A 15,480-nucleotide genomic window follows, 5' to 3' on the forward strand; every position below is an offset into this window, starting at 1 on the left:
CTCAGTACCTGGACGAGCCCAGCTGGGCTGGCCAGGGGGTGGCGAGTGCTTACTGGGTTCCCACTGCTCCAGCACCAAGTTGCAGCCTTGCAGCCCGAGGCAGTGGGAAGCTGAGCCGAAGCTGCCAGGAGAAGCCAAGCTGATGTGCAGGATGTAGGGCGGGGGTCTGTTTGAGCGCACACCCTCCTCTTGGCAACTTGCCCCACTACACCGCTGCCCCCATCCAGCTGCCAGGTAGGTAACACTGCTGCACCCCCATGTCACACCAGCCTGTGACTTGCCCACCTTCATTCTCCACCCCCCTTGCACTTGGCCCAGAGTCTCCCACAGGACTCACCTGAGATTTCTACAGGGTCCACCTGGCTCCTGAGCAGTCTTGCTGCTTGAGCGGCTGCTCGCAGAGCGCCTACCCTGCCTGGCCTTGGCAAGGGTGCCACTCCTGCTGGTGCCCATCAGTGTCAGAGACAGCTGAGCGGCCCATGGGCATTGACTCCCTGTGGCCTCCACACACAGTCGCTGAATTGCCTCACTGCTACCTGCCAGTGGGTTACTGGGGAGCATCAAGAGCCCAGAGCCTCGGGTTGTCCTCTCGGTCCCCAGAGCTTTGCCTGAGGTGGGGGAGCTGCTTCATTTGATTTCTCGTGCCTGGAGAACTGAAACTACAAGCTCAGGGAGAAAAGCAGGTGCAAGCATTCCTGGATCCTCCTTGGCGCCATCGCAGCAGCCAGGCTGTTGAGTTCGAACAATAACCTGGGAGGGGTGGAGCCTTCACTGGCCCAGTGTTAACCACAGACTCTGGGGAAGGGCAGCTCTTGCACCACCTCACCTCAACCCCCAGCCCTAGCTGGAGCCACCAGTTGCTCAGAGTGGATGAGGTTGGTATTGGTGCAGCCCAGGCCAGCAGCACACAGGGAGATGGGGAAATCACACCCCGCAGCAGGCCCAGACATAAGCATGTACCAGGAAACGTGCTGCACGGACGCGCAGCTGGGCTGTCGGCCACCCACAGCCACGCTTCCTGCTCACGACAGCCCCACGGGTTGCATTTCTTCTGGCATAGGCAGAAAGGTGATAAACCCACCACAGAGGAAGCCCCAGCGGTGACAGTCCTGCATGCCGCAGCAGGAAGGAGGAGGCCAGTGGAAAGGAGCGAGATTCTGCTTATACGTACGGCTCCTGGTGCTTGGCATGCTGGGAAATTAAATGGGCTTGTGAGACAATATTGCACTGTCTAGTCTGCCTGCTGGAGTGTGACGGTGGCTTGGTAACCCTGATGCCCCAGCACTCAGTCCAAGTGACAGCACGAGAGAATTTGGAGGCCACGAAGCACAGCATTCTAAGGGCTTTTTGGCCCATAAGCATTTTAATCTGGGGAACCTTCAGAGCAGTGACATCCGTAGCGCTTAGCACAGAAATCACATTGCACAAATGCTGCTAGCGGCATCTGGCTCCAAAAAGGCAGCAAGTCCCCAACATATGGTGTGGGGCGCAGCTACAACTGCATGGCGGCTGCAAGCAACACAACCTGAAGCTACTGGTGCTGCTACTGATAGTCAGCAGAAGCCACTTCCTCCTGCAGGCACGCAAGGACTGGGAGCCGAGCCAGGCAGGGCTCAGAGCAGCAGGCAGAGGGCTCCCTCGCTGGCCCAGGACTGCCACAGAAAGTCATCAGAGCCGACAGTGGGAGGAAAGTAGGCAGCAAAGCCAGGGACACATTTCCCCAGTGGCTCCCCTGGAGGTGACATTCCATGCCAGGCGCACTGAGCTCACCGCATGTGGCTGCGGGTCGGCGAACAATGAAAGCAGGACAAAGCCAAGGCAGAGGGATTACACACGCACCCTGGGCCGCGCAGCTCAGCCATGCTTTAGCCACAGCTGTCTGTTGGTGGGAAGGAGGAAGTCTGAACCCACGTTAAAAAGGAATAAGGCAAATGGCCGGGCTGTAGCCCAGCTGCCTGTGGCTGGCCCAGCCCAGGGGTACATGGCGGTGCCATGGCTGATGTCACTGCCAGGATGTGGGCCTGCCAGAAATGGCATTATGCTCCCACACGTCACATGGAGGCGCGCCCGCAGAAGCAGCTCGTTCCTGGCTAACCCTTTGGGTACTGGTACTGGCCGCTGCTGCTGGTGTCAGTCTCCGGGAAGGCGAGCAGCCTCCTAAGAGCTGCACCTTGCAGACGAGCTGGAGACTGCGCCTTTTAGAGCTAGTGCAGCCATCCAAATCCAGCCCAGCTCCAGAGTGACCACTGTCGTGCCAGTCGTTATCGGGTGACCTGGGGCTCTCAGTCCCATTCAGCCTCCCATCCAAATCCAGCCCAGCTCCAGAGTGACCAGTGTCGTGCCAGTCGTTATCGGGTGACCTGAGGCTCTCAGTCCCATTCAGCCTCCCCTCCCAACCCACAATTAGCACTCTTGACGGCAGGCTCCAAGAGGCCAAGGACTGACCGGGGACTGCAACTCACCTGCCCTCCCCGCTACAGATGGGCTCTCACGCACAGAGCAAGGGTGCTCATGACACAAGCCTGCTGTCCACACTGACGCAGTTCTGGGATAAAAAGACAGTTTCAGACCCTCCCCCGGAATGTTTCTATTCCATCTTGAACCCCCTCCCCCTGGACACCTGCCCATCTACACTAGTCAGCGTTGGGGTACCCCAGGCCAGTGCCTGACGAGCGCGAGGGGCACTGAATACAGACGGGAGCGATCCCTACTTGCACCATGCACCCAGTGCTGCCAGGCTGGCAAAGCCAAGGGCACGCTGGCCCCAGGGCACTGCTGCCAGCTGCCCAGGCCACCGTTTGCAGGCACAGGCCCCACAGGGTGAAAGATGGGACCAGGCACCCCCACGAGAGAGAGGACAGGTGCAAGGTGGGCACATGCCAGGGCCATGAGACAGCAGGGAGGCAGGAGCACAGCTTTGTGCTTCACCTGTGGCTCCGCCCTGGGAGCTGGCTAGACCCTTCTTTGTACAGCGCCGAGCACAGCGCCGCATCGCCGCCTCCCGCGGAGCGCGCCGCCTGTCGGCACGTCCTACCCACTGCAGCTGCGCCCAGCTTGCCCACAAAGGCAGGATTTACGCATGCGATGGAACGCATGAGCAGTCTGAACTGCGCTTGCGCGGGGACAGAGATGGGCGGGGAGGGGCTCCTGGCCGGGACGGTCAGACTGAGTCGGCGCCAGGACTGAGCTGGAGGGGGTTTGGTGTGCGCCTGCGCGGGAATGGCGCCTAAGCGGATGAGGGCGCTTGTGCCACCTGGGATGCGCCTGCGTGGTAGTGTCTGGGGCCAAACTCGGCTGCGCCTGCGCGCGGGGCGGCGAGGTTCCGGAGCCCGACCCGGGCGGGCTTGGCGCCTGCGGCGGGTGTCCGGGCCGGGGCGGCTGCGCCTGCGCGGGGTGCGCGGTGGCGGGGCCCTAAGCAGCCAGCGGCGCCTCCTGTGTGTCTGAGGCGGAGGAGCGGAGCCCAGCCGAGCCCGGAGCCCCTGCGCAGGCCCGGCCCGACCCCCGCGTCCCTTCCCCGGCATGGCACTGGGCGCGGGGCCCCCGCAGCCCTCCCGGGCCCGGCAGGGACGGGGAAGCAGCGCGCCGTGGGTAGCCGAGCGCCGCCGCCTCCTCCCCCGGGCCAGGGCCCCCCCGGGAACTGGCCTGAGGCCCCGCCTGGCCGGGCAGCCGCTTGGCCCGCCCGCCGGCCGGCCGGGAGCGGCCGCGAGGAGCCCGCCGCGGCCCCCGCCGAGGGGCCGGGGCCCCCGGGGCCGGGCCCCCCGCCGCGCCCGGGCTGGATGAATGTGGGGCAAGATGGAGACCAAGACGATCGTGTACGACCTGGACACCTCCGGGGGGCTGATGGAGGTGAGGAGGCGCCGGGCCGGGGAAATGGCGGGAGCGGGCGGCCGGGCCCCCCTCGGGCCGGGCTGGCGGGAGCCCCCGCTGCCCATGCAGGGAGGCGCGGAGGGACGGAGCGGGGGTGCCTCCCCGGGCCGGCAGGGCTCGGCCCAGCCCCTCACGGCCCCTCTGTTTGTGTGTGCAGCAAATCCAGGCCCTGCTGGCGCCCCCGAAGAGCGAGGACGGCGAGAAGCGGAGCCGGAGGCCCGAGAAGGAGGCCCGGCGCAGTGGCCGGGCCACGAACCATGATAGCTGCGATAGCTGCAAGGAGGGAGGGGACCTGCTGTGCTGCGATCACTGCCCGGCCGCTTTCCACCTCCAGTGCTGGTAAGGGCCGGCGGCCGCCGGAGTCCTGCCTGCCCGCCCGCTCGGCGCCTTGGGCGAAAACCCGGAGCAGCCGGGGTGAAAAGCCCCTTGCCCCGGGGCTCGCGTGGGTGCGAGGGAGGCTCCGCTTTTCTTTCCGTGTGAAGCGTTGGGCTGCGGAGCCGAGCGGCGGCGAGGAGAGGCGAGAGACGGAGCTGCGCTGCGCTGCGCTGCTCGCCTGCGATTCGCGTGGCCTTTATTGCGGGCACCCGGGGGTTCAGCCGTGAAGTTTCTCTTCTTCCCGCTCCCTCTTCGGGGCTGCCTTGCTTGGGGATCCCTTTGCGTCTCTTGGACTGGCCTGACGTTGCTGAGCGCCTCCGCGGTGCTGCTGCTGGGAATAATGGAGGTTGCTGTCTCTGTGTCTTTCCCTGCCTCACTGTTTACAATATGGCGACCTTCCTTTAAATTATATTTTTATTCTCAGCGCCATTTTGGCTCCATATAGCACTTCCAAGCCCTGGCACCGTTACTGTAGTATTTTGAATACAGAAGTGTCTTTCCAGCGTTGATCCAGGACTCTGAACCTGAAAATTGACCTCTCCTCGTTCCCTTTTCCTTTCTCCTGTCCTTTAGACCTGCCTGTTCCATCTTGTAGGAGTGACCCATACGAATTCAGGGACAGCTTGCCTGTAGTCTTGTGCTTTCGTTGCTAATCCTCGGTGGTGGTTTGGAAATGTGTGCTTTAGAGCATAGTGCCTGCTGTGAGGGGGGGACCCGACCTTCCCTGCATTTCCTGGAAGCCTCCCAAGCTAGTAACAGACAGCCAACTAGCAAAGCCAGGAGATGTCTGAACTTCAGTTTCTGCCCTGAAAAGTTATTTTTGCTTCTGTGTAAGGAGCCCAGGTGCATCGAAAGCAAATTTGCATACATCTGTGCAGCAGTTCAGGCTAGTGTGAAAATCAGACAGCCAAAGTGAATAATGGAATAGGGGAGGGAGCAGGGCAAGTCAGAGCAATGAGCTTCTGGCAAATCGGTATTTTTCCTTGGAGAGAGATTTTTAACCACATTCCTCATTGTCTTTCATGCCTCGGATATTTGTTTGACTCAGCTGAATGGTTGTACTTTTTTTATATGCTAATTGCAGGTCTTAGGGCACTTATTACAATGATTACTGATACCGGGGAAGTTAACCGTCTGGTCAGAATTCTGTAGCGTGTGTCCTGTTACCATTCTATAGACCTGTCTACCCAAGATGGGAAGCTCCATTTTTGTAATCCATGATACCATCATTTCTACCTGGAAGAAGTTCCCCTGGTAGATTTATTATATAGAGCACTTACAATCTGCTGGAGAAAATTGGGGTTTTTTTGGTATAATCGGTTTAGTAATTAGACAACGTGGGTAAGATAATCTTTAATTGGGCCAGCTTCACTTGGTGAAAGAGACAAACTTGTGTGCTTGCACAGAAGCTCTCCTTCTGATAGCTGTCCTTTTAGGACAGGATTGGCTCAGTAGTTCAACACAAACAACTTAATGTTGTACGTTAGGATGTTGTTGATATAAACTGAACCTGGTAAAGTCGAATGAAGTGCCCAAAATGTTAAGCCTCCATACAGTTTTGAGTCTCATTTGTTGAAGCACAATAGTTTCTAGAAACCTTGAGAATTTTGGGGAGGAAAATGGTCCACATGCAGTTTCTCACTTAAAACCTGGTTTCTCAATCATAAGTCAATTTCCACTTTATGGTCGTGGAGATATTAGCTATGCATATACTTCATGATTTAATTTGGCAAAAGTTTCTGTTTTTTTTAATCTGCATGGGGAAACCAAGGTAACTATTAAATTTAGAGACTTTTTTGTGAAGTGACCTTTTTCCTACAATTGACAGAACTAAATTACACCCAACTCATTAGCTACTATTTTCGTGATATGAATACAGGGCCCTATTCTGCAAGACTTTTCTCACTTAAGTAGTCATGTTGACTTCAATGAGACTTCTCTCCAGGGTAAGAGGTTTGTAAGTTTAACCCCACAATTTATGCAGCCACAGTATTCGGATAATTTTCGGCTTAAATTTGCTTTAACAGGCTTTTTCTTTATCAGAAGTAAAGGATGGGCTGCTTTCTGTTTTCCTGTTCTCATTTCCAAAGCCTTGCATACCACTTTGTAAAAGCATGCAAATGAGACAAGTTGCCTCAAAGGGACACTTGGGTTTTGTCTTTACCTCGTACATCTTGCTTAAAGTCAGCTTCCGTTCCATTGGGCATGAATGCAGTACATGCATTTCCCTGTTATTCTGCAGTGTTTCAATAATGCTTGCTTTTTAAGTACATTTATACTGTGAATATAAACTTAAATATACCAATCTGTGGCCATCTTCTGAATTCTGCTATTTGAGGCATCTTGCAGGCATTTCCTTCAATACTCTTTTCACTGTTCTAAATTTTTTATGGCAATGAGGAAGATAATACTACAGTACCTAGTTTTTATTTAGAGCGCTTCAACAGTACACCCTGAAGCACTTCACCAAGGAGGTCAGTACCAGCTGTAAAGGATAAGGCGTGGAAGTGACTTGCCCACCAGAGAAGTGGCATAGCCAGGAACTGAAACTGTCTCCTTAATCCCAGTCTAATGCGGTATCCTCTAGGTGACACTGCCTCCCCCATATACAATACATGTAACTTGCTTGCTACATTATTGTACCTTGATTAGGTAAATACGTGTATCTCTCCAAAGCAACTATTTGTATGTTTTAACTTAAAAAAGGAAACAAAAATTATGCCATGTGGTTCTCTGCTCCCATAGTCCATGTCAGTCTGGGGGTGAGTTCTTACCCATGTTTATTGAAATTCATTCTGTAATCTATTGTGTGCACTTCGAAGATATGTTCCAGAAAGCAAGTCTTGAAATATAATCCAGGCAGTATTGTGGTTCCATTTTTGGTTTGGTTTAGTGTCTGGGCGTTCACGGGAGTACTGTAGGAGAGAAGACCAGATCTTCCTAAAGTCCTCTGTTTTGTTCTTAAGCATATCTTGACTTCTACAGTATTTCAACGCATTTGGAAGCCAGCTGAAAGAAGATGATAGCTTTGACTATTTTCAGGTCTAATTATGGTATATTTACCTGCCAAAAAGGGCAGTTTTGTCAACTTCTTTGTAGTTACGAGTGGGTTGTCAGTCCCAGAATGACTTCATGTGGATGGAACCAGATTTCTGATTCATCTGTTTATGAATTTGACCACTCTTGTAATCTTGTCCAAGAAAGATTATAGTTTGGGGGGAAAACCAAATAAAATCTGTATTTTCTTTGCTTACATCAGATTTCATCAGCATTGGTACAAATAATTTGGTTGGGGTAATAGTTACAGAAAATTTTGTAGTGCCCTTTTCACTAGATTACCTATGATGCTGCGTCTGCTATATTTAAATCTGAAGAAGTCAACATATTTGAATTTTGCATAGAATGTTTTTTCCACTTATCAGCTTTTTCCAAGGAAGTTTTATTGGTTTTTAGATTTAAAACTCTGGTTTTTTTGGTTATGAAGCTTGTGTATTAATTTGTCACTTGCTAACGTGATTACTATGAGTGCAAGTTATTGAACAGTTCTAGAAATAATGCAGTAGTGTCTTTAATTTTATCTCACAGTTTGATTCCAAGGGGGCTTTTGAGCTGGGATAAACTATTAAAAAGTGATCCAAAGGCAGTTTTCTTGTTTTGTAACTTTCTGTACTTTTCTCTTACCCCCTTGTTTTAGATGTGTGTAGCTATTATAGTTTTTTCTTTGTCTCCTCTCTCCTGCCTTCAGTAAACTGATGATCCTGTGCTTGATATCGGTCCACAAAAATTCCATATGGCTTCTGAAGGATTAAGCAGAAAGTGCTTGAGAGGAAAAATGCAGGTTTAAAATAGATAACTAGTAAAAATGGCCATAGAAGTTACAAAACAAAGCAGGTGAACTGACTTCTTAAAGCAGTGCTATTAATTTTTCCTAGTGTGAAAGGTGCTCTCAAATTACTGAACCGTAGCATTCCGTTAGATTCTCATTTACAATTGCCTGGTTGTCTGGCTCCTGAGTACAAGGGTGTTAGTATACTGAAGCAACTTAAATTGTCTGAAATTAATCAACTTCCTTTTGAAGTGAATATGGCTCTTTAGGTGACAAAACTGACATACCAAAATTGTGAATCTCTTTTGCCATCTCGCAGGATTTTCCTTAATAGTTGACTCTTGTTCTGAACCAGATGAATTTTGTGGCTGTCACGGGGTAAGAGCACTGCACTGAGCACTGTCTTGCTAGTTCCATCAAACATTTTTTGCAACACTTGCCTCCCCATGTTTACATTGGGAGTGTTTGGCTCTGTTTCCCCTTTCTGATTTGACAGTCCTCAGGCATGCTGTTGTTGAAGAATTGGAGTAACAGAGCTTGCTAAGAGAGACAGATGAAGCTAAACTAGCCTAGTTTTTGCATATTTTATTTTCTGAGTCACATCAGTTGACAATTTTCCATTCTACATGTGAAATCTTTATGTTCAGCTCCTACAACATGAAAAACTTTCTGTACTTTATTCAGATTTAGAATTATCTTGGCCTATTGCAAGCTAGCATTCAATTTAGTTAATCATTTAGGAGTTAATTTTGGCTTCTCACTTTTATGTCCAATTCCTCCCCTTCTTCTTTTGACTGAAAAAAAATCTTTGAGGCATCTAGATTCTGAGCTGCTGCCTTAATTTCAGTGATGTGGTCTTATAATGGCCACAAAAATAGGTGCTCTGGACATCCTGCCATAAGATAACTAGCTCTCAGCTAGGTAATTGTCCAATTCACTAAGTTTAAATTCATTCATTTACGTAGTGTTGAAGTGTAACTTCATACTGAAATTACTAATAACTTTAAAAAAGGCTTGCACATTGGCTGTTTGTAGATTTAAGTGAACTTAGTAAGCATTCAGACTTAAACGTTGTTAAAACTAGATCCTCCTTTTATGTGAAGAATATACTGGCAAAATCCATCCTTTAAAAGGTCCTTGAAGTAAGCCTGGAATACAGAGACTTGTACTTAATTTAAGCTTGTTTTTGAACTCATAACTGTTAGAGACCGTAATATTTTAAAGTTATGTAAGAAAACAACTCGTGCTATTAATACCTGTTTATGTTAATAACTAAATATTTTAAATGAATTCACTGCTTGCCAAATTCTTATGCTTTAATTGCATTTGGTATTTAGGTGGTTTCAGAAGCAATGTGGAATCTGAGATATTAAAGTTAATGAAAGAAGCAATTGCATTGGTTTTAGTTAATTAAAAAAAAAGTCATTCTTTGTGTGCCTTTAGACACAGTAACATGATCAGCCATAGCAGCTCTGTTAAGCTCTCTTGTTCAACTTCTGTTTTGCTTTTTTAGTTTACACTAAGGCTCTGAAATGCAAAGCCATAAAAATTCAACTGTGGGAATAATAATGTGCGCAGAACTTAGAATTTTCTGGAGTTTGGTTTGTTACAACTTGATAAACTGAATTTCTTTTAATGTGTAGGTCAGGACCCTTAAGGTATCATTCTCTTCAGTATGTGGGTGCGTGCGCTTGTAAAATCTTCTTCTTATGGTTGATTTAACATGTACACAGTGAAGTGTGCCTGATGACTAAACCATTGATTGCTGCTACTCTCAGAATTGGACCGCAGTAATAGTTTCCCAGTTATCAGTGAGACTTCAGCTATTATAACCCATCTGTTGATTTTGATGAACTTAAACATGATTCTTTCACCCCCCTCTGTGTCAAATAGACTAAACTTAATAGAAAAGGTATTGAAATTACAAGTAAAATTGTTTGAAAGGTAGAGGATAAAATCACTGATTAAAAACTAAAAAAGGCTTGTTTACCCTGCCTAGGGAAAAATATGCTTTTCTGTTGAACTTTAAGTTTTAAACATTTTGAAAATTGTGCTCATCAGTTTTTACTGCTGCAGTGAAACCCATGTTTTAAAGATCCTGCATCTTGCTGAACTGTTCGGTTTAGTGAAGTGTTTTTTAAGTAACTCTGACTTAGTTTGAATCCATTGTTCTGCTCAGTAGTCGCCCATTACAGTTTTACTTTCTAGCTGATGTCTTCCAGCAAGTTATCGCATCGGTAGGTGTGGCTCATGGGAGTGTTTCAGAATGTGGAAACGTCCTCCCAAAGGATTTCTAGTACCTAGAGGCACTTGCTTTAGCAAGGAGATTTTAATTGGATTTGATTTCTGGTGGGTACTGTTCATTGGTTAGACTGGTATGCAGATCTTAAATATTACTTGTAAAAATTATTTGACCTTAATTTTTGTTACCTCATGTTCTGTCTGCTAGACTGCGTACCTAGGCTCAACACTGCTGAAAAAAAATGTACAATGTACAGTTACCACTCGCAACTATTTATATGGTTTGTTTTACATCCCACTCTCTTCCTCCCCTCCCCCCCATGCCCCCACAAAAAGGAGGGAGGACAACTGGTTAAGGCCCTATACAAATTCATGAAGGCCACAGAAATCATGAAAATGCCCCCAAACTATGATCTTTTAATTTTTTTAAAAGTGGAAAAGTCTACAATGAAGTCTCTAATCCCCCCCCACACACACACACACAAAAAATAATAAAAAAAAAAACAGTTCAAGGACAGAGTTAATTTTCCTAATGCTTGTAAAATTCATGCTGGCCTATAAATTGACTAAATTAAGTTGTAAAATTAATTGCATGCAAACCATGTGAAATCCAATACTTTGCCATTTACATGATTTTTTAAAAAATAACCCATCTTTTATACAGGGCCTTAGTTATAAAATAAAGGTGGGTATGTTCCTCTGTTTGGTACTGATTAGTGAGGGAGAAAGTAGGGAAAACAGCATTCTCTTTCTTTAGAGGTGAGATAACCAGAAGTTTTAGTGCTAGGCGCTTGTAACAAAATATTCATGGTGCTGTCACTGTTAACAGTGTGTACTGGGGAGAATCTCAGTTTGGGGAACCTGACAGGGATGTGACTGAGCCTGTTACACCAGTATGTGCCTCAGGCCTCTAAGTGAGTTGTAATTCAGAAACTCGCTGTGGTGACTAGAGCAGAACTCCTTTTGAACTATTCCCTCTGAGATTCTTGTCTGTTGTCACTTTGCCTGATATAAGGCTGGTGAAATATAACTTAAAACTCCATTGAAACTTTTGATCTACTCTTTTGCCAGAAGATATAACTGGATTCAAAAAAGAATTTGATAAGTTCATGGTGGCTAGGTCCATCAATGGCTATTAGCCAAAATGGTCAGGGAGACCACCACATTCTATGGGTGTCCATAAGCCCCTGACTCCCAGATGCTGGGACTGAACAAGATGGATCATTTGATTGCCCTGTTCCATTCATTTCCTTTGAAGCATCGAGCATTGGCCACTGGCAGAAGACAAGGAAACTGGGCTAGATGGACCATTGGTCTGACCCAGTATGGCTGTTCTTATGTTCCTGTCTGTGTGTTATCCCCTACACCTCATTTGCGGGGTGCCAAGCATGTGTGTAAATTACAAGAAAAGCATATTGCCAGCCTTCGTTGTAAGGCACATTCAGCACAGACGTAATAAAAGCAGCAGCATTGGTGTTGCTGCGCTTCAAGACACCCCATGAGCACACATGCATCTTGGAGTTCCTTTGTTTCTAGGCTGAGTCAGTATGTGATGCTTTCTTGACTTTTCCGGTGTTCTAGGAAACCTGTTCCTTAATCATTAAGTCAATAATGGCTAGCAGAAGCCTACTGTGAAGAAGGTAGGCAGTAATTTCCAGAGCAGGAAGGAAAGTTTGAAATAGAGTCTTCAGTGCATTAGAATGTGAGGGAAACCTTGTGGTAGCAAAGGATCATAAGAACAACCATACTGGATCAGACCAATGGTCCATCTAGCCTAGGATCCTTCTTCTGACAGTGGTCAATGCCAGATGCATCAAAAGAAATGAGCAGAACAGGGCAATTATCAGACGATCCATCCCCTGTTGCCTAGTCCCAGCATCTGGCAGTCAGAGGCCTGATACAATAGAAATCTGTGCAAGATCTAGCAGTTTAAAAGACCATCCAGGAAGCAAGTTTAGGCTTGTGAAAACATTAAGTAATTCAGAATATAATGTGGCTTTGTTCTGGGGATGAAATTCTTGACCCGGCCCACGTTTACACTGACAAGCACTACCACTGTAGTGTAGACACTGCAGCTATGGAAGGGATTTTTCCATCGCTGTAGTAAATCTACCCCCTTGAGAGGCAGTAACTAGTGTGACAGAAGAATTCTTCCATCAGCACAGCAGTATCAACACCAGGGCTTAGGCTGGCTTAACTGCGTCTTGGGGATGTGAAGTTTTCACAGCCACAAGTCACGTATCTAAGCTTTACATGTAGATCAGGGCCCAGAATAAAAGTGTAAGTAAGTGTCTTGCCACAGTGAGTTATTGGTTAAACTGTATATGACTGAACTATGACTCTGACTGTGCCAAGTACTCCAATCTATCAAAGAGCTTCTTGTGTTCTTCCCCAACCAGTAGTTCTCACCATGGCTTTTGCCCAACCTCCCTTGTAGACGGGTGTGTGATGCCGAGGGGCTGTAGAAATAAACATCTCTTAGAGAAATACCTTGCGTGTCACCATGGATCAAAATCTTGTCAGCACACTTGAATGCAGTTGTAGCCATGCAGGTTTGTGTCTTTGCTGTGTATAACTAGTTATGGTGGGTTTTTCCTACCCTTAGCATACTTTTTTACAAATTGGATTTCCTGAAAGGTGTTCAGTGTATCATCTCCAGAGTGTAAAAGACAAATATTGTAATAGCAAGCTGGGAGGAAATCTAGTGACTGAACCTGACTTGAGCCTTTTCCACTGACTGCTGTGAATGAGTCACTTTTTGAAATAAACTAGACCGAGCTAGAGATTGTGCTCTGGGGGGTTTGAATTTATCAGTGGCCTGAGGACATAACAGGCCAAAAAAACCTTCCCTGAGCAAGTAGCCCTAATCATTATAAAATGTGCCTATACAGGCTATGACTTTCTGCTGTGGTGGGTTTTTTGGGGGGGAGGGATACTGTGTTAACTACCCCTAGGATCTCCTTCCACCAGGAATAGTAACAGGAGCAGAGTGTGAAGAAGGGTTGTGGGGGGTGGAGATTGTGCCTATGTTTCTGTCTTTTTGTTCTTTTTTGTTTTTGTTTTTGTTAAATCTGAAAACTGCTGGGTGGATTTTCAGTTTTGCTCTTTTAAATCTGCTTGGTTTTTTTAAACTAGTACTTCTACCTGGAAAATTTCTGTGGCCAGCTGAAGGTCTGAAAGAACAAAAGAATGGCCATACTGAGTCAGACCAAAGGTCCATCTAGCCCAGTATCCTGTTTTTCAACAGTGGCCAATGCCAGGTGCCCTAGAGGGAATGAATAGAACAAGTAATCAAGTGATCCGTTCCCTGTCACCCATTTCCAGCTTCTGGCAGACAGAGGCTAGGGACACCATCCCTGCCCATCCTGGCTAATAGCCACTGATGGACCTATCCTTCATGAACTTATCTAGTTCTTTTTTGAACCCTCTTATAGTCTTGACCTTCACAACATCCTCTGGCAAAGAGTTCCACAGGTTGACTCTGTGTTCTGTGAAGAAATACTTCCTTTTATTTATTTTAAATCTGCTGCCTGTTAATTTCATTTGGTGTCCCCTAGTTCTTTCCTTAAGGAAGTGTTATTTAATCCTTCTCATGTTTACTTTCTCCACACTAGTCATGATTTTATAGACCTCTATCATATCCCCTCACCCGTCGTCTCTTTTCCAAGCTGAAAAGTCCCAGCCTTATTAATCTCTCCTCATGTGGCAGCCATTCCATACCCCTAATCATTTTTGTTGCCCTTTTCCGAACCTTTTCCAATCCCAATACTTTGGAGAAAAGCTCTCCATTAAAATTCAACATGTGCACTTCTTTGTAAGGGCTCAAAACACTCAGTATACACTTCTGTCTTGTTAGCAAAACAGAAATCCAGACTTGACATTCCTGGTATTTCTAAGACTAAAAATCCTCAAGCAAATTAAGATGTTCTCACCTTGAAGATGTATTAACTTGATCATTCTATCCGAGAAATGTTAAGCAGATATAGAGGCCCAGAGATGAGCAACAAAATATTAGAGAGATGGAAAGGCTTCTGTGTGCGGAGAGATTGAAAGTTATACTAAATAATTTTAAATGTAAATTAATAATCTCTTCTAGAGATGAGGTCAGGGAACATAACTTGAGTGGTTTAGAGAGAGCTGAAGAGGCACAGCTGTTTACTTTCTCTCCTTGATTAAGAGCGAGGGAACATTCTTAAAAGCAAACAAATTTAACTGGTAAATTTTTTTTTTTTTTTTTTTTACATAATACACAGTTGACCTGTGGAACTCACTTCAGTAAGAGATCATGTGCTTTGTAGTTTTCCCAAATGTCCTTGACATGTATATGGGTAACTAGAGTATCCACAGTTACATTGGCTAGGATGTACATAGTCTCATGCCTCACAACATAAGCCATCAACCAGAAAGACCTCTCATAGGAATAGCGATAGTGGACAGTCCAATGGTCTACCTAGCTCAGTACCTGTCTTCCAACAGCAGCCAGTGCTAGTTGCTTCTGAAGGAACAAACGGAACAGGGCAATTTGAGCGATCCCTCCCCTGTTACCAGTCCCAGCTTCTAGCACTCAGGGCTTTAGGGGACACCCACAGCATAGGGTTGCATCCCTGACCATCTTGGCTAATAGCTGTTGATGAACCTATACTCCATTAACTTAGCTAATTCTTTTCTGAACCTAGTTATATTTTTGGCCTTTACGTTTCCTGGCAATGAGTTCTACAGGTTGACTGTGTTGCGTGAAGAAATATTGTGTTGTGAATTTGTAGATTGGATACTGTCCTGTCAATTTGGAATTTGGCAGTTTTTAAGGTGGGTTCCTCCCCCCCCCCCCCCGGTCTGTGCAGTATTGATGAGCGTCATCTTTTCTTACCTTTCAGTAAGTCTAAAAGTGACTTGGCTGTTAACCTCTAGAGGAAAGAGCACCTCATTGTGCTGTATGGAGTTTTAAGTTCATCACAAACACTGGGAATCTTCTGAAACAGTGCATTTATTTGCATGTGATTCCGTAGGCCTGATCTGCACACAGTGTAGCCGCCTGTATGGATGTGCAATATTGTATATGATATTACATTATATCTGTGTGTTGCTTTTCATCCGAAAGGATTTCAGATCATGTACTGCTCTAGTGTTTAGAATTATCAGAGTAGGCTGCACTTAACAACACTTCAGGACAA

General features: G+C 47.0%; 1 protein-coding gene across 2 annotated transcripts in view; it reads left to right on the forward strand.

Annotated features, from left to right (window-relative positions):
- Positions 1-3,733: 3,733 nt before the first annotated feature.
- The window catches only part of PHF12 (PHD finger protein 12), a 43,230-nt gene continuing 31,483 nt past the window's right edge, over positions 3,734-15,480 (forward strand). Inside the window, exons 1-2 of one of the 2 annotated variants that reach the window (XM_032788736.2) lie at positions 3,734-3,846; positions 4,025-4,206. In XM_032788736.2, coding sequence (XP_032644627.1) covers positions 3,781-3,846; positions 4,025-4,206 — 248 coding nt within the window. In that variant the 5' untranslated portion in view covers positions 3,734-3,780. The remainder of the gene's footprint in view (positions 3,847-4,024; positions 4,207-15,480) is intronic. The other variant, XM_032788735.2, reaches the window with a different exon arrangement.

Source organism: Chelonoidis abingdonii, chromosome 20 (genome assembly GCF_003597395.2).
Source record: "Chelonoidis abingdonii isolate Lonesome George chromosome 20, CheloAbing_2.0, whole genome shotgun sequence".
Classification (NCBI taxonomy): domain Eukaryota; kingdom Metazoa; phylum Chordata; order Testudines; family Testudinidae; genus Chelonoidis; species Chelonoidis abingdonii.